This window comes from Hippoglossus hippoglossus, chromosome 3 (genome assembly GCF_009819705.1).
Source record: "Hippoglossus hippoglossus isolate fHipHip1 chromosome 3, fHipHip1.pri, whole genome shotgun sequence".
Lineage (NCBI taxonomy): Eukaryota > Metazoa > Chordata > Actinopteri > Pleuronectiformes > Pleuronectidae > Hippoglossus > Hippoglossus hippoglossus.
Genome location: NC_047153.1, coordinates 2,126,996 through 2,144,495, shown reverse-complemented (window position 1 = coordinate 2,144,495; position 17,500 = coordinate 2,126,996). Strand labels below are relative to the sequence as shown.

Here is a 17,500-nt window from a genome sequence, read left to right as displayed (position 1 = left end):
CTGGGGTAGTTTGACTGATCCCACAGGGGGCGCTCACGACCAGCTTGACCTTTAACATGACCTCTGGACCGACCAGTAAAGTAAAACAGTCGATGTCACATAGTTTTACAATGAAAACGAATGACATTAGCAAGTAAAGTTGCACTGACCGATTCAAACATATTCGATTTTTGGAAAAAGTGATGGCCGTACCACGATCCAATAGTTTGGAATTATTAGTATGTTAAACTTTAAAATGAGAAATTCTTATAATCATGATAAATTATTTGAACCAAACATAATGAGTTGGCACAACTCAAGTGATTTTCTTTTACAACTTTGAGGTTTTGTTTCAATTTATTTTTCTGTATCTGAAAAAAAAAATGTTTTCAGAAATACAAATTACAGTTTGGGTCAGATTTTTACGCTTCAGCTGCTTTAACGTCTTCAATGATGCAACAGGAGAAACTTCTCGACAGTCTGACATCACAGTGTTCTGGTGCGGGGCCCCGGGTCCCTCCGGGCCCCTGACTCACTCGGGGCTCGTCCCCTCTTTCTTCATCCCAACTGAATTGTTTCGGTAGCATCAGTCATGTGATGCAGGAAGTGAGCGTCTGACCTGGTTTACGGTCGCGATGTGACTCAGGTCGCTTCATGTGTTTTTCAGCCCACGCTGCCGGCTCGCCCCTGACCTGGTTTGATTGATGGGTCGATGCTTGATGCGGATCTGAGGGAGATTTCCTGCGTCTTCAAAACGCTTACAGGCCATTTATGGAAGGAAAAGTGTGGCCGCACTGAAACGTTTTTATTCTTATTGAAATATCAAAAGTTTCTCTGTGTGTGTGTGTGTGTGTGTGTGTGTGTGTGTGTGTGTGTGTGTGTGTGTGTGTGTGTGTGTGTGTGTGTGTGTGTGTGTGAAGAATGAAGAGTACAAGTTTATTTAGATCAATGACACTGAGGTTTGTTGGAAAATGTTTGACTTTCTAAGATTCTCACTACTCGACCGAAGATCAAAGACTGGAAACACACACAATTGTAAGTAGGTGAAGTGTGTGTGTGTGGGTTGGTTTGTGTGTGTGTGGTTTGGTGTGTGTGTGTGTGTGTGTGTGTGTGTGTGTGTGTGTGTGTGTGTGTGTGTGTGTGTGTGTTTGTCTCGCTCACAAGATGCAGATTTCCGTAGCCTTTATAAACTATATGTTTTACTTCTTTACTGTTAATTAACTTATTTCTCCGATTCAGGTTAAAATAAACTTCTAAATGGTTTTTAAAACAGTGACGACTGAACATGTGAAGACTTCAGCTGCTGCTTTTTAAATATTAATATCACTGAGCATCTCACACAACATAAATTATATTGATAAATAACCCGAAACAGCCGACCAAAATGCTGCTATGGGTCATAACTACACTGTAAATAAAGATTTAGGCCAACCCATCTCACCAAATGAGGTAAAATACTCAGAGTAGCGCCCCCTGCCTGAATTTCCAGCCTTGATTTGTTCCATCCACATGAAACTCATCGTAACCTTTCGTCATTTTCTTTATTTTATGATGAGACTGACGAGAAAAGCTGACGAGCTTCCATCAGGTCTGTGACGGAGCCTGCGAGGGAACAAGGTCCAGCTGAGTTGAAATCTCAGATGTAGCTGTTTCCTCTGGCGCCCCCCACAGGACAAATTTCAAACAGCGTATAAGCAGAGCGGCGATGTCTCCTCTGCAGCCTGCAGGCGTCGCAGGGGAAGCTGCTGCTGTCGAACGCAATGAGTTTCCTGCTCAGATTGAAAAGCGCTGACGGCGTTGACAGTAACCAGATCAAAAACTGGTGATTAATCAGAGCTGCCGCAGGTTTCCTCTGTCGACCAAATCAGGTCAGAGGAAAGATGCTGACGGTTCAGATCTCAGAGTCGACCACATCACAAGCGAACCACAGCCCACGCCCCCGCTGCGATGTCACAGCACCAGAACCTCTCTGACGACCATGTACGGAAACAGGAAGCTCTGTCATACTGTTTCATTTATTTCAAATCATCTATAATTGGCTATTTAGTATAATATTCATAGAAATCTTAGACAGTTACAACTCGAAAAATTATATTTTAAAGCTTACTTTTTGGTGCGGAGTGTTCTTAAAGTTTAAAGTGTACTTTTTATTTTTCAATTTTCAGTCCATATGTCACAGTATCTATTATAGCCAACAGCTGATTGATGACTGAGTGTAAAAAGTCATAGATTTGTCCTGAACCAACAAATTACGTTTCTATACGACAGATGTGAATCAGAAAATACTTGGACCCGGAGGAAACACTGTATCAGCTCTACTTCTCACACGGTGCTCTGTCTGCTGCGGCCTCCACCTCCATACATACACAGTTAGCACCATGCTAACAGAGATGCTAACCGACGGCTAGCAGCAGACTATCAGAGTTGTGATTTGGCTCACACCCTTGAAACAAGTTAGATATTTTAGACTGACACAGCTATGGCTGTAGTAATGATTGGATTTATACCTCTTCATATATTTTAACTCTTGACTTTGGTTGTTCAATTCAATAAAACTGTATTTGTATAGGGCCAAATCAGAACAGACATAATCTCAAGACTCTTTACGTAGAAGGTCGAGAGCAAAGTGAGAGAAGTGTCAAACAAAGTTAAATTGTTACAAGAAACAGTGAAGCTGTTGTTGAGACCAACAGATGTTCATTCATCAGATGATAAAATCAGATATTATTTTATGATTTTCAAATATTGTAAAATGTGTAAATCCAAGACTTGATAAGACAAATGAAAATATTCTACACTTTTTACTCACTTTTCTCCAAATTCTGTGGAGGAGGATTAGAACCATATGAAATCTGTTCTGGAAAAAAAATTTGGATTCTGTTTAAAGTTGCGAAATTTAACAACACAACCGACAAATAATTCACTTAATTTCTCATGTTTATCTCACTTACTAACACCACTTATACTTACACCTGCACTTTATATACACTTATCATATCTACACTACCTACCTCTATTGCTGCTAGTCTTGTATCTATACTGTTCATATTCCATATCTATTTCTATTCTATTACTGTACATATCTTATTTATTTACATATTCCACTTTTCATATGCACATACTCTGCACTTTTTCTGCTTTTTTTTTGCACTTCTGGTTAGATGCTAAACTGCATTTCGTTGTCTAAGTATTTTGTACTCTGTGCAATGACAATAAAGTTGAATCTAATCTAATCTAATCTAAATAGGCTGTGAGCTCCAGAGTGTTGAGTCAGGTTGAAATCTACAGAACAGGATTAGATCTATGTGAGAAATTATTTATACTATTCATACACAATTTATTATTATTTTGGAAAACGAAAAGGACATTTTAAAGAAAGTCTGAATCTTTTATATTAATCTCAGAATAATTCAGTCAAATTCATCGTTACTCAGCATCTTCTGTAAAACAAAGTCTGTGACGGTTCCCAGCATTTTGAGCTGAGTCATTTCTGTTGTTTGATGTTATCAGTGAACCTTTGATTTTACAAAGTATCGCTCGCAGACTCTTCCCTCCAACACAGATGAACCCGAGAGATAACAGGAATCTCCCTGTCGTCTCTGCATCTGGTTATCAGCTCTGACATCGCTGTGATTTGAGGGTCGCACATCTTCATAAATGGAGCTGAACTCAGAGCCGTTATTCTGAGAAGCCGGACAACGACGACAACATGAGGCTGAGACGTAGCGTCGGAGAACTGCTGGTGAGCATCACCTTCATCCACTGACACCACCCGATGACATGTTCGACAGGTCGTCTCACAGCTCTGATTCCATCTGAGATTCTGTGAAATGAATGAAAACTGAAGCGCGAGACAATCTACTTTCTAATTCCACAGACGTTTGTCTGTATGTGGAACAAATATCTTGAGAGGCGTTCATCTTATCAGCTTCACACTCAGTAAATTGCCTGAAAAGTGCGGCAGGTGTTAATTTTATTTTGAAAAGTTGAGATTTTGCGTGTGAAGATTGTGTCGGTTTGTGTATCATTCAAACTTATATATCAACCACACACGTGAACAGTGATAAAGTCAGTTTCATATAAACTCTTCAGTGCAGATAAACCAGGTAGGATGAACACAACGTTTTCTTACTTCACTCTGCACAATAAACTGTTTATAAAAAGCTCTGTACACAAACTATAAGAAGTGACAGAATATTGTAGAAGAGTTTGAGGACGACTCACTAACGACAAGGACAAATTCTGAAGTATCGACACAGGACAAGAGAACACAACATTACAACACACATGTTTACAACACACACTGACGTGGTTAAAAACATTTCCTGAATTTAGAGTTATCATCTGTCGTCCTGTCCACAGGTGTGTTGCATTGCATTGTGGGTAGGCGTGTCCTCCTCCTCCTCTGGGGTTAAAGCTCCTCCTCCTCCTGGATGCGACTCCATGTTGTCATTCTCCTCTGAGGTCTCCTCCTTTTCTGTCGGACAGACCAACATCAACAGGAGGTCTCTGTCTCCGTGGAGATGGAGGTTGGTTTGACAACACACACACACACACACACACACACACACACACACACACACACACACACACACACACACACACACACACACACACACACTCACACACACACACACACACACACAGAGTGTCTATATTTTCACTGTGACCTGATGGTTCTGCTGTTGCTGTGTCTTCAGGTCGTCCACCGTGAAGAACCGGGTCCCCTCCACCCTCTGGGAGGCCGAGTGCATCGACGCCTTCTGCTCGGGGCTGAACAAACACAGCCTGGTGTCAGTTCCCATCTACCAGAGCGTCCTGGTCCTGAACCGGCAGCAGGGGGCGCACTGCTACACCGCGTCGTACCTGTCGGTGGCCGTGGGCTGCACCTGCGTCTGGGCCAAAACCAGCCAGAACTGAAGCTACAGCTCAGAGAGGAGAACATTTAACATCTGCTGATTGTGTTGTGTTGATTTGTGTGATAGTGTTTGATCCTCTGACAACTCAATTAAATTAAAACCCACAAAATGAAACCAGTCGACTTTACTTTGTTTAGTGAAAAGCATCACACCAAACTGTCTTCACCCGAGTCAATGTGGTAAAAGAAACTTTCTTAAACAGTCGTGTGTGTTTAGTTTGGTACAGTGGAACAGTGTGTGTGTGTGTGTGTGTGTGTGTGTGTGTGTGTGTGTGTGTGTGTGTGTGTGTGTCAGCAGTGTGTCGAGTCTCATGACGTCTGAAAACCTCAGCAGAGAAAAAGTCATTCAGATTCAAATTAGCTCTGATTAGATTTGAAAACAAGAGTATGTAGTGTGTGTGTGTGTGTGTGTGTGTGTGTGTGTGTGTGTGTGTGTGTGTGTGTGTGTGTGTGCGTGTGTGTGTGTGTGTGTGTGTGTGGTGTGTGTGTGTGTGTGTCACCTTACATGTGACAGTTGTGGCTGTGCAGCAGGACCGAGCAGCAAACAGGTCAGTGTCACGGAACAAAACAGTTTCTGTAAAACAGAACAGAACATGCTGTGACCTGTATGGAGTTTTCAAATTTTCATTGGTAAAGAAAATAACTTTTTTTTTTCTTGGTCAGACTTCTGATGATTTTTTTATTTTCCCCCCCTAATTGTTTTAGTTTTAAAAACTAAAACAATTCCATGTGGTACTGCTCCTCCTCCGTGGTCATGTGACATTGTCTTTATTTACAGTCCTTACCGCTTTCACCTAATTTCATTTAATTGTACATTTTTCACACAGAAAAAGGAGCAGAACTCAGGATCATCTCCCATCATGCCTCGGGTGTCGTTCGCCCCTCCCTCTCTGTGCCTCACCTTTCTCCCTCTGCTGGAGCGCCTCCTCCCCTCCCTTCCCCCGACGGTGCGAGACGTGGACGTCCCCCCTCTGTTCCGCGAGCAATTCATCCTGTCCGGGTATCGTCCGGTGGACTTGTCCTGGCGCTGTTACGTCCTCAGTCTCTTCCAGATCCACAACGAGACGCTGAGCGTGTGGAGCCACCTGCTGGCCGCAGTCTACGTGTTAGTGAGGTTCCTCATGTTCACCGTCCAGCAGGGGGGGGTACTGACACCGTCCTGTGCTGTTCGTTTGACCTCCTCAGGTTTGTCCGCCACATGTCTGACCTCTTTGACCTCTGACCTCCTCAGGGGATCCTGGGAGTTGGGCTGCAGGGCCCTGAAGGTCAGGGCTTCTCTGTGGACGTGTCCTCGCTGCCTCTGGTTCTCTACGTCTTCTCCGCTGTCACGTACCTGAGCTGCAGGTGAGTCAACGAAGAATCTTTAAGTGTCAGAAAAGAAAACAGGTTCTGGTTTTCACTGATGAATAAACATTTTATTTAAAAGAATTTTCATTTGAATTAATATGAATTATTTGAATCTGCTCACGCTGACGTCCACCAGCAGTTTGTGATTAATGTTCATTCTTCTGCTTCATTTGAGTTTAGAACTGAATTCATGGATTTTTAAGTAACAGATCTTTCATCACTTAATCTGCCTCCATCTTCACCTCCATCAGCTACAGGTCAACACGACGGTTCATTTGACGTTTGAATCCAATGTTCTAAAATAATAATAATATTTAGACACCAAAGGACACATTACAATACATCATAAATAAACATGAATAAATACAGAAATATTAAAATCCGATATGAGTCAGAGACTCATTAATGCAACATATGTGACACAAGAGTATTCAAGTTTTAAAACCAAGGTTGAGATCGGATTAGTGAAGGATGGATACAGATGTTCTCTGTGGTAGACTGAACTAAACAGATGTTTTAAGTTGGGATGTGAACAGTCATCTTGAGTCCAGCCGGCAGATGTGAGGTGACTCTCTCTTTTATCTCTGTGTTTGGTCTCCACCTCCTGAAGTCAGGCTCTTCGATGCTCCACATGTTCTCCAGCTGTTCTGAGTCTGCAGCTGTTGGTTAATGGACAGACGCTGATTACAGATGTTTACAGTCATGTGCTGTATTAGGATAGAAAGTGATTGATGAGATCCAGAGTTGCTCGTTGCAGCGCTGCAGTTCACACTGCTTCACTCACGAGCAGACGCACCACTCGCTCTCTTCTTCCTGGAACACGTGGGCGTGGCCGTGTACCAGTACGGCTGCGCTCTGGCTCTGTGTCTCTACAGCTCCGACACCGGCTGGACGCAAAGCATGCTGGGACAGGTCAGTTCACGTGTCTTACATCCTTACTCGGTCGCTGACGTGATGCGTTCAGGTGTACTGATGAGGCAGGTTTTCCGCAGATCTTCCTCCCAGTTGTCGCCGTAGTCGTCTGGCTCTCCTGCATCATCTGCTGCTACACTGACCTTCATTTCCACCGACCGTACCTGTGGCACAGGAGGATCTGCCAGGTGGTCCCGATGGGCGTGGCCTACCTGCTGGTCATCAGCCCTGTCACCCACCGCCTCGCCAGCCACAACTGGACAAACACTTCTACTCTTCCTCTTCACTTCCTGCAGGTGACGCTTCCTAGTCAACATATAAACTTAAATTCACTTCTTGTTTCGACTGAAAACAACTGGTCAAAATGTCACTGCATATAAACGCACTTCTATCTTTTCTACACCAGGTGGCACTATTTCTGCTCTCAGCCGTCTTCTTCTCTTGCCCCGTGCCTGAGTGCTTCTCCCCCGGCCGCTACGACATCATCGGCCACAGCCGCCAGCTCTTCCACATCCTCCTGTCTATCTGCACACTTGTCCAGCAGGAGGCGCTGTTTGAGGACTTCCTGTGGCGGCGGCAGGCGCTAGTCAGGGAGTTCGGAGAAGAGCGCCTCCTGCTGGCCTGCGCCTCCTTCCTCGGCCTGACGCTCTGCTGCGTGATGACGGCGCTCGTCATAAAGAGGAGAACTCATGTTCAGCTACTACAAGAGGGAAGATAGAAGAAGAGGAAGGGGTGACGTCATGCACTCTAACTTCAAAGGGGATTTTACATATAATCATAAATATAGAAGCAAGAAGGTTCCTGTTTTGAGTTTGCACTTTGTACTCCAGCTTCTTCCCACAGTCCAAACACATGCAGTGTTGGTTAATCGAAGAAGTGACCACAGACGTGAGGGTGAATGGTTGTCTGTCCACTGGCGACCTGCAGGTGACCCTCTCACCCTGTGTCAGCTGGGATCGGCTCCAGTTCCCCCTGTGACCCAGTGGAATAGATACTGGACCGGTGGATAAATATAGATATAATAAAAATAACATCATAAAGTTCCTGCGTAAATATTGTAGTTTTCTTGAATGTTTTTTATTGTTTCAAAAAAGGATCCAACAGTTTATCAGCATATTTGTTTGGACGACATGTTATCTCTGAAATGATTTGGTCTGTTGTGGACATGGACATTCAGCAGGACAGAGACAAAAGACAAAGACGAGTCATGTTATGATCTGCTCCCTTGAGAACATTCTTCATTTTATTTCCTGTTTTATTTTGAGAAATCTGTTCCTATTGTTATTTGTTAGCTTTGTTAGTAGTCCTGCGTACCCCTTTGTGTATTTATACCTTTATGTTTCCACCTTTCAGTCGTTCCTGTGTTTTTCTGTCTTAACAACTCACAGGTGATTGGTTTGCTCCTAACGAAGAACTCGGCTGGAACCAATAGATGATCGTCCAGTTTGAAGAGACACGGAGAGTTCTCATTGGCTGCAGACGCTCTGGGGCCCAAAAAAACTATCTTATGTGGATCTAAAAATAAATCTAACAAAACAGGAAACTGAGAAGAAAACATCACTGAGCTGAAGCCTCGACGCTGTTATCTCTCTCTCCCAGTTCCCTACCGGCCTCGCTCGGCCAGTCAAGCAGTAAGCGACAGTTGCGGTGTTTAGGGCGGAGCCGCAGATAATGAGTTTCAGTTTGAGTTGGACTTTAATAAGAGGATCACAGCTGTTTGTCCTGTACTGTGAACTGAACTGCATTTTATTATTCAAAGAGAAAATTATAATTCTTCTTCTTTAAGTTTCTGTAATCCAACATTAGGTCACAGTTTTCTTTTACGCAGTTTATTGTTTGTCCAGTGGGTGGCGCTAGAGAAAAGATCAAAGGCTTGGAGCTGGTATGTGGTTGGGACAGTTTCACTTCATCAGACTTTATTTATAACAAGTTAGTGTCAAAGTCCTTCATGACTGAATGAGAGCACAGGCAGTAAAACCACTGCAGAAAATACACAGTGTCTGAGATAAAATACTGAATGTGATTTTAAAAACTACATAAATACATACAAGTGACTAAAATGCGTAAATGTGGATGAGGTTAGTCAACAGAAGCTAACGAGACGCAGCTGAAGTCATTTATTTTGGTGTTGCTAGCTTGCTGAGCTGTGCGTAACTTCCATGAGACGATTTTCAGACTCAGACCATGAATATAACTGATAGGTTTTATGTAATTTCATCTCTAGGGGAGAAAAGAGAATTCCTTAATAGAAAGAGCAAATAACTTCGAGACAGAAATATGGTTACGCTTTTAAATTGTTGAGCATAACGAGGCCACGTTAGCTCGTAAGCTGCTCGTCGGTTTCTCTTGTGAATTTACACGAGAAGTGCATAAAAACCATAAAAGCTACAGAGTTGAAACGGCTGACCGCTTGCGATTTGCTTTTCATGGTCAAATGTCATTTGGATAGCGCCACCGTGTGGCCAGTAACAACATTCAACAGTTTCCTCCTATTCAGACTGTTGAGGACGATGTGAGCTTCTTCAAGACCTGAGAATAAAAACATAAGAAAACAGCAGCAGAGAATGTGTGGAAATGTAAATACTAGGAAATAAAATTCAGAATGACACGAACCATCAGTGTTGACTTCAGTTCACAAGACAAGAGGAGTGTCTCTGTGTGTGTGTGTGTGTGTGTGTGTGTGTGTGTGTGTGTGTGTGTGTGTGTGTGTGTGTGTGTGTGTGTGTGTGTGTGTGTGCTGCGTGTGTCTTTAAGCAGCTCAAACAGCTCAGTGTTTGTTCAGTCTGTCAATGAGTAAACCTGCCCACACCCACACACACAGACTCTGAGCTCACAGCTGTCATAGGTACGTTCACACTTTATTTCTTTATTTATACGTTCATATAAAATTATTAACTCTGTAGTTAAATGTATTTTGGACGTTCACATTTCTGTCGGATGCTGAGACTCCATCAGTCGCAGGTTGTGAGTGTTGCTCTTCTGTCCTGATGTTGATAATTATTTTGTTATTTACTTTTAAAGAGCAAGTGAACAGAACCAGTTGCTCCTGCTTCAAACACAACGCACTGTGATAGACTCACATGCACTACTCTTGTTAATGCTAAGGTTTCATATCTCATGAGCTGAACTTCTTTATACTGTTGAACATCAGAGTACTGAATCGTAATTTTGACCATTCAAATTTGTAAACTTAAGATTAGTTAGATTATGAAGTATTAAATATCATGAAGTAGTAAATTGTGATGTTTTGTTACTAATTAGTTGAGTCCCTGTTGTAAACGTGTGTGTTTGTAATGTTGTGTTCTCTTGTCCTGTGTCGATACTTCACAATTCTTCTCTGTCATTAGTGAGTCGTCCTCAAACTCTTCATCACTAGTCTTATTGTTTGTGTGCAGAGCTTTTTATAAACAGTCTGTGGAGCAGGGTGAAGTTAGAAAACGTTATTACCTGTTTCACCTGCACTGAAGATTTTCTTTATCATCACGTGTGTTGTTATATATAAGTTTGAATGATTCACTGAACTGATGTTGTTTTTTCATACATAACAACCGACACAACTTCAACCCAAGTTCACAACTTTTCAAAATAAAAGCTCTGTAATGCCGCTCAGTATGAAGCATTGCAGCACCAAAACATTATATCTAAATTATTAAATATCAAAAACCCGAGGTTTGACCCGGTTGTTGACCACTGCTGTAGTATATCTGAGGACCTGGAAGGAGACGCCTGTCGCCTGTTTATCAAATTTACATAAATAAACATTGTGTATTATTGATGTAAATTTATCGCAGCTCTCTGGACGTATTTGTTTTGTTGATTAAACTGTTGCTTATCTGAACGAGGTAAACATGCAGCTCCGTCACGTTTCTTCAAACAGGAAGTAACGACACACGCGGAGCTCAGCGTCGTCTCGTCTGATCCAGAATTCTTCTTCTTCTCTTTATGTAAACGGTGTTTTTATTTAACGTGAAAACAAAGACCTCATGTTCGCTCACTTCTGTTCATTCACATGTTACTAAAACATGTCGCGAACTGTTTTCTGTGTTTTCTGTGTTTGGGGATGGAGCTGCAGCAGAAACACGAGTCGTAAACTGCTCTCAGTGTTTGAACTTTGACCTCCTAGTCATCAGTCATGTTAATGAGCAGAGCTGCAGCCGTCGTTAGTTTCCTGGATCAATAAATGTAAAAGTACCTCATCAGACAGTGTTTGAGTCTCTGGTGTTTGTAGTTTTTTTTAAAAGACGTCAGCTGTTTCCTGTTGAAAACGTTGTTCGCTCCGCTCGAAAAACTCAACCCAAACAGCCTGAAGCACATTTTCTTCTTCAGTCTCATTTCTCACAAGTGGCTGAGTGAATTAAAAAAAACATATTTATAATAATTTATTCAAACTGGTTTAACGTCTTTACATTTTCAAATCTCAAAACAGTTACAGAATCACCGTGGAAACCTCCGAGCTCTCGTCAAAGTCGTCGTTTTGATGAAGTGCTAAAGTTTCTAAACTTCATGTAAACTCATCAATAATATTAGATCAATTAAAACTCCACAGACGATTGATGACTTTATATAAAGACAATCACTCACACTGATGATCTGTACAAAGACAACATGGCTGCAGTGTTGCTTCCATCCATCCGTGAAGAAATGCCTTTCCTTGTGTTGAACTCCAGGAGGCGTAAAACTGGATATTATACAGAATTACAGACACAAAACAAATCTGTAAGAGGTTTTATTATTTAAAAAATAGAAAAAATACAGCACATTTTAAATCTACTGCCACTGCTCATGTGAAACTCCTACGACTGCAGATGTTGATCATTGTGCGACAGATAAAACACGATGTTTTCAACGTGAACAGGAAAAAGAATCTGAACAGTGTCTCATAAAACTCCGCCCAGTGTGATCAGGTGTGTCTGAGCAGTTTGTTCACGCTCAGGACGACGACGCCATCAGTAAATCTAAGTTCCTGTCACTCAGTCAGACAGAGAGGTCGGACTGATCGTTACATGACTCACGTCCTGTCTCTCTCTCTCTCACTCTCTCTCTCTCTCTCTCTCTCTCACTCTCTCTCACTCTCTCTCCTCTCTCTCTCTCTCTCTCTCTCACTCTCTCTCTCTCTCTCTCTCTCTCACTCTCTCTCTCTCTCTCTCTCTCTCTCTCTCTCTCTCTCTCTCTCTCTCTCTCTCTCTCTCTCTCTCTCTCTCTCTCTCTCTCTCTCTCTCACTCTCTCTCTCTCTCTCTCTCTCTCTCTCTCTCTCTCTCTCTCTCTCTCTCTCTCTCTCTCTCTCTCTCAGGGATCATGGCGGCAGTCGGAGCCGGGGTCAGTGGGGTCATGGGGTCGTGGTTCCTGTCATCAGGAGTCGTCGGGTCCTTCATCCTCCTCCTCCTCCTCTCCATCCTCCTCTCGGCTCTGTGCAGCGAGTGCAGCAGGTCTGATCTCCACACGTCTGTGTCGTCAAAGCTGAATCCGATCATTTGTTTGTTTCTGTCACTGTCGACATGAGCCGAGTAAAAACCAAAGTGTGATCGTTCAAACGCCTCAGAACTGCCCCAAGAAAACATTCACACAGATCACTACAGCATCGAATGTGGATTAAGACTAAAGTATTAAAGTCTGTGTACCCAGTGTAAAGTCTCTGCACTGTGATGATGATTACCCATGATCCTCTGCTTCCTGGACCAGAAGTCTGTTTGGAATTCTTCATATTTTAAAAGTTTCACACTGAATATTGGAGATACATTTCTAAGTGGTTTTAACAGTTCAGCTTTACACTTAAATTTGGAAAATGTCCGAGCAGACGTGTTGATGAGGTTTCTAACACGTGACGGACGTTAAACCGGAGGAATCCAAATATTTCAGGGTGAAGAAGAGGAGCCGTACAGTTTCAGTTTTGAATCCTCGACCGCAGATTAAATTACATTTTTACTTTAAATGTAAAATGTGAATCTGTGATGATGTTTGTTCTGTTTTATTTTTAAAACTTTAACCTCATTTGTTCTTCTTTCTTTCATTTCCTAGACGTTCGTTTGAGCTTCAAGATTCAGAGAGGGACACAAATCCTTCAAATCTTATCAGTGTGGTAAGAGACCTTTGACCTTTGCCCTCTGAGCCTGTGTCTGTTAACATGAAAGACAGATCAGAGTGAATGTTTGATGTCGTGTTTATCAAAAGGTGAAACTTGGGGAAACTTTAACAGCGAGAGACAATCCTGTGATCAGCGAGATTCAAAACGATGAAAAAGGTGAGTGAACATCTGAACAGGAGAGAACTTCACCACGAAAAGATGAACGTGTGAATCTGAGTGAGGAGAAAGAGACAGAGATCACATTGGAAGTTAAAACCAGGTTTCATACACGTCTCCTGCTCTCTGACATAAAAACACATTTCATGTCTGTGGTTTTCAATCTTTAAAACCTGAAACCTGAGAAACTCTGAAACAAGAAAAGAACCAGAACCAGAAAAGTCGAGATGTTTCTCATAAAGACAATAAAGAAAATCTAGCACAAAGGTCACAGAAATACTGTATTTTAACTGGTTAAAGTGAACAACACTCACATTGTATTTTAAAAGATTAATATAATATTGAGCTTTTATTGTTTTTTATATAAACACTACGGAAACTTTAGAAAACACTGAGACTTTTATTAATAATAAATAGATTTTTCATTTTCATTTTCTCTTTCCAGATTTCCGTCCTTCTGAAGGAAACTCAGTCTCGTTCACTCCCTGGAAGAGCCACCTGGGGGCGCCACAGAACGACCAAGGTTCGTTAGAATAACCCTCCATGTTCCTCAGTGTGTTTCAGGGTAAAAGGAAACTTTCTGCCATCTGAGGTAGCAATGCTGTTGCCGTGGTTACCTGCAGGTTAAAACACGTGATCACATGATTGGTGTTAACGGACACCCGACAGCCAATCAGAGAGCAGGGTTTCTCTATAATAATGATGTCTCTGGGCTATTGGCTGCTGTAAACGCCAATCAATCAATCATCCACGACATTTCTCTCCATAACTTCATGTGTTTACCAGACACGCGTGATGTGAGGAATCAAACCTGCAACGTCTGTTTCACATTTAAAGAAGCAAAATGTTACTTTAGGAAATTAAATTATATCTTTGTGTGTGTGTGTGTGTGTGTGTGTGTGTGTGTGTGTGTGTGTGTGTGTGTGTGTGTGTGTGTGTGTGTGTGTGTGTGTGCAGATGTTCGGACCAATGGCAGTGCAGCAGTGATGGAAACATCTCCTGCTGCTGGTACGTCATTGTCCTGTTTTTAAAAAATGTAAATGTTATTTATTTCAAACACTGAAGCACAGTAGAAACTACATTACAACATTTCCCATGATGCATGAGTGTGTGTGTGTCTAAAGAGTCCAGGCCTGTGGAGGAAAACTCAGTCCGGTTCATGACGTGGAGGAGCCACCTGAGGGCGCCAGAGCAACAAGGTGAGAAATAGTGTTTACTTAAATGAACTGCTCAAAAATATGAAGGCAACACTTAACGGTCACAGTATAAAACCAAGTCAGTGAAACTTCAACTTGTGCATTTAGGAGGAACAAGTGATTGAGAACCAGTTTCACCTGTTTTGGTGCAAATGAAAGTGACAACAGGTGCAATGGAGGCAAATCAGGACCAGCTCCAAACAGGGAGTGGCCACTGCTCACAGATGAGTCAGGTTCACACCGAGCACATGTGAGACAGTCTGGAGACGGTTGGGTGGGTCAGTGATGGTCCGGGATCAAATCCTCAGAGCGACGGTCAGAGCTGGTGCAGTGGACGCTGGGTTCCTCCTGGTGCAGGACAACGATCGGACTCACAAACTTTATATCAAATTATTCTTATTTTCTTTCATTTCTCAACTGAGCATTTTCTGGTTCCAGTTTTTAATTAAAGATATGAAGATAAAATAGTCAGCTCAGGGAAATGAGTCTCTATCTTTGACACCTCAGACGTCAGACTTTATGGGACATAAGATTTGAGATTATCAGCGAACCTCCGGGTGAACCAGGGGGAGTTGATTGGCACAGCTGAGGTTAGTTGGCCAATGAACTCTTGGTTAGGCAGCAGGAGACATGAGGAAGAAGAGAGACAGAATGAAAGTGAGCCGAGCTGAGCTGAGCCGAGCCAACTTAAGTTGAGTTTAATTCATGTTTGCACCTGTGAAGAAGTGAATGGTTGGTCTCTGGCTGCTGGTGGAGACCTCGGTGACATCGTCATTTGCCACAATTGGAGAGTTGAAGCCTCGTATGTGATGTTTAAGAGCAGAAAGTGTTTTCAGAGAAAAGAAACGTCTGCATTTATATTTATAAAATATCTTATTTTGAGTTGGACTTTTAATTTCCTTTTAATTACTTTCCTGTTTTACTTTGAAGTTTCTTACCTTACGTGTCTCTGACACATTTACTTCCTTCTTGTCTTTACAGTTTGTCTCCTCCACCCTGATGAGTTTCACGTGTCCAGTTTTCTCTTGTGACTTTATCAGTTGTTCTGTTCTATTTTTTCCTGTTATTTCTATGTTTTGCTGCATTTCTGAGTTCGGCTCCCGTGTCCTTCACATGTCTGTGTCCAGGGGCCCGTTGTCTCATCATCCATCCACACACAGGACGTCTAGAAAATTCTGATGTTACATATAAGAATGTTTAAAACTGTGCATGTTTCTCTCTGTTTACAGATGTGAGCTCCGCCTATTCAGACCCCGACCACATCTACCACTCAATCGGAGGAGGGTGGACCGACGCCAACACGGTGACACCAAGGACCAATCCTGACCAGGAGGGCGGCGACAACAGAGCTCGTCCTGATGCAGCGACGGTGGAATTTAGTGACAGAAATTCAGTTTATGCTCAAGTCAGCAGGAAGGTGAGACAGGCCCCGCCCCCTGTCCAGACACCTGAGGTGGCACAGGTGAGGGAGGGAGAGGAAGGGGAGGAGCCTTCACCTCCGCTGCCTGACAGAGAGGGATGATGGAGAAAGGGACGGCAGCTAGAGGACAGAAAAATGAAAGACTAAAGACAAGAAAGATAAAACATGAGAGACAAAGGATATCAGGACAAATGGATGGATAATATTTAGGGAGAAATTACAGGAGATGAACAACGGGGATAAATAAAGACAAAGGATGAGGACGAAACATTCCAGATGAAAGTCGAGGAGAAGGGATGAGATACAAAGGAAGAGAAGAGACAAATGAAGGACAATGAATGGAGGAAAAAAGACGAGGATGAAGGACACGTGAAGGACGTGAACATGAGACAGAGACGTGTTAATCACAACTCAATGTAAATATGAAATTATTTGGATTAAAAAGGGTTGAAACCAGGTTTAAATCAGAGCCTACATTTCCCATAATGCAAATGTACAGCGAGTGATCTTTGTGTGTAAAGTGGTGGAACAGCCCTTTAAAGAATCAAAAATAAAAACATTTATAAATCAGTTTTATAATTTATGTCATCATTAAACTTTTCCTTTGATTTCCTTTGTTCCAGATGTTTTTCAAATCCTTCACGGATAATTCATCAGTAATTCAGCACATTTAATGTTTATTTTACTTTAGAGCAGAAACAATCTGCTGATTAATTTATGTGAACGTGCATTCGTGTGATAAGAACGACCTAAAATGACAGAAACCATCTTTGACATTTATTTAATGTCTACTTTGATTTTTTGGGGTTTAGTCCATGTCCTGTCTGCTAACATGGAGGAGGCGGGGTTTATGACCTATACTGCAGCCATACACCAGGGGGCGATCCAGATGATTTGGCTTCACTCGTGGGGCCTCAGTTCTGTGTGAGTCAGTCAGATGTCACATGATGCTGCTGTGTCATGAGTCGATGTAACAGTGTGTGTGTGTGGTGTAACATCCTGTTGTGATAATCTGACTCAGCGGACTTTTCTAACAGACACGTTCAGCACGTCGACCATCTTCACCAACGGAAAGTTCTTCACTCTGACAGACGACCTGAAGGTGAACCCTTGTACGTGGAGGCGATGAAACATGAAGACGAGAGAACTTCAGTTAAACCACAGTGAGAACACGGAGTAACTCAAGCGACTGACGGTTCCAGCTCGAAACGTTCAGATCACTGAGTCTGTGTCTGTTTCAAACAACAAACTAAAAAAGACTAAGTTTATGATGACTCTGAAGTTTTAGAGACGCTAAAACTGACAAGTTTGAAAACGCTGCTGGACCCGTTGAAGGTTTAAAACTCTGGGGCCGAGTTTCAGTCTGGACGAGATGTTTGGAAACTATGACGTGGACGCTCAGCCTCTTGCTGGTTGGTTCTTTTTAGTCACAACGTGGTCTTCTCTGATTCGTCAGGCTTCGATCACATGACCTCCTTCCTACCATCAG

General features: G+C 42.5%; 3 protein-coding genes and 1 long non-coding RNA gene across 4 annotated transcripts in view; 3 read left to right on the top strand and 1 right to left on the bottom strand.

Annotated features, from left to right (window-relative positions):
- Window positions 1–3,568: 3,568 nt before the first annotated feature.
- On the top strand, window positions 3,569–5,012 carry il17a/f2 (interleukin 17a/f2). The gene is made up of 3 exons (XM_034570046.1): window positions 3,569–3,721; window positions 4,342–4,508; window positions 4,680–5,012. The coding sequence occupies exons 1-3, from the start codon at window positions 3,689–3,691 to the stop codon at window positions 4,897–4,899; spliced, it is 420 nt and encodes a 139-aa protein (XP_034425937.1). The 5' UTR covers window positions 3,569–3,688; the 3' UTR covers window positions 4,900–5,012.
- Window positions 5,013–5,072: 60 nt separating this feature from the next.
- LOC117759313 (membrane progestin receptor beta-like) lies at window positions 5,073–7,874 on the top strand. Its single transcript, XM_034581380.1, is given in 8 exon segments — window positions 5,073–5,077; window positions 5,429–5,445; window positions 5,725–5,822; window positions 5,824–6,027; window positions 6,153–6,234; window positions 6,987–7,156; window positions 7,237–7,452; window positions 7,563–7,874. Coding segments are annotated over 8 exon segments (1,104 nt in total).
- Window positions 7,875–9,797: 1,923 nt separating this feature from the next.
- The window catches only part of LOC117752821, a 15,642-nt gene continuing 7,939 nt past the window's right edge, over window positions 9,798–17,500 (bottom strand). The window contains exons 2-3 of the long non-coding RNA XR_004612152.1: window positions 10,619–10,628; window positions 9,798–9,808 (exon numbers count right to left, since the gene is read on the bottom strand). This is a non-coding gene — a long non-coding RNA (uncharacterized LOC117752821). The remainder of the gene's footprint in view (window positions 9,809–10,618; window positions 10,629–17,500) is intronic.
- On the top strand, window positions 9,964–16,475 carry si:ch73-204p21.2. The gene is made up of 8 exons (XM_034569714.1): window positions 9,964–10,001; window positions 12,448–12,583; window positions 13,173–13,233; window positions 13,326–13,395; window positions 13,841–13,918; window positions 14,353–14,403; window positions 14,520–14,594; window positions 15,821–16,475. The coding sequence occupies exons 2-8, from the start codon at window positions 12,453–12,455 to the stop codon at window positions 16,111–16,113; spliced, it is 759 nt and encodes a 252-aa protein (XP_034425605.1). The 5' UTR covers window positions 9,964–10,001; window positions 12,448–12,452; the 3' UTR covers window positions 16,114–16,475.

What these genes read in the sequence shown, in the direction of transcription:
- si:ch73-204p21.2 (XM_034569714.1), top strand. Translation starts at nt 12,453, where the DNA reads ATGGCGGCAGTCGGAGCCGGGGTCAGTGGGGTCATGGGGTCGTGGTTC. An exon ending in GATTCAAAACGATGAAAAAG is followed by an intron (nt 13,396 to 13,840) that starts GTGAGTGAACAT and finishes TTCTCTTTCCAG; the next exon opens with ATTTCCGTCCTTCTGAAGGA. An exon ending in GGAAACATCTCCTGCTGCTG is followed by an intron (nt 14,404 to 14,519) that starts GTACGTCATTGT and finishes GTGTGTCTAAAG; the next exon opens with AGTCCAGGCCTGTGGAGGAA.
- il17a/f2 (XM_034570046.1), top strand. Translation starts at nt 3,689, where the DNA reads ATGAGGCTGAGACGTAGCGTCGGAGAACTGCTG. An exon ending in GTAGCGTCGGAGAACTGCTG is followed by an intron (nt 3,722 to 4,341) that starts GTGAGCATCACC and finishes TCCTGTCCACAG; the next exon opens with GTGTGTTGCATTGCATTGTG. An exon ending in CTGTCTCCGTGGAGATGGAG is followed by an intron (nt 4,509 to 4,679) that starts GTTGGTTTGACA and finishes CTGTGTCTTCAG; the next exon opens with GTCGTCCACCGTGAAGAACC.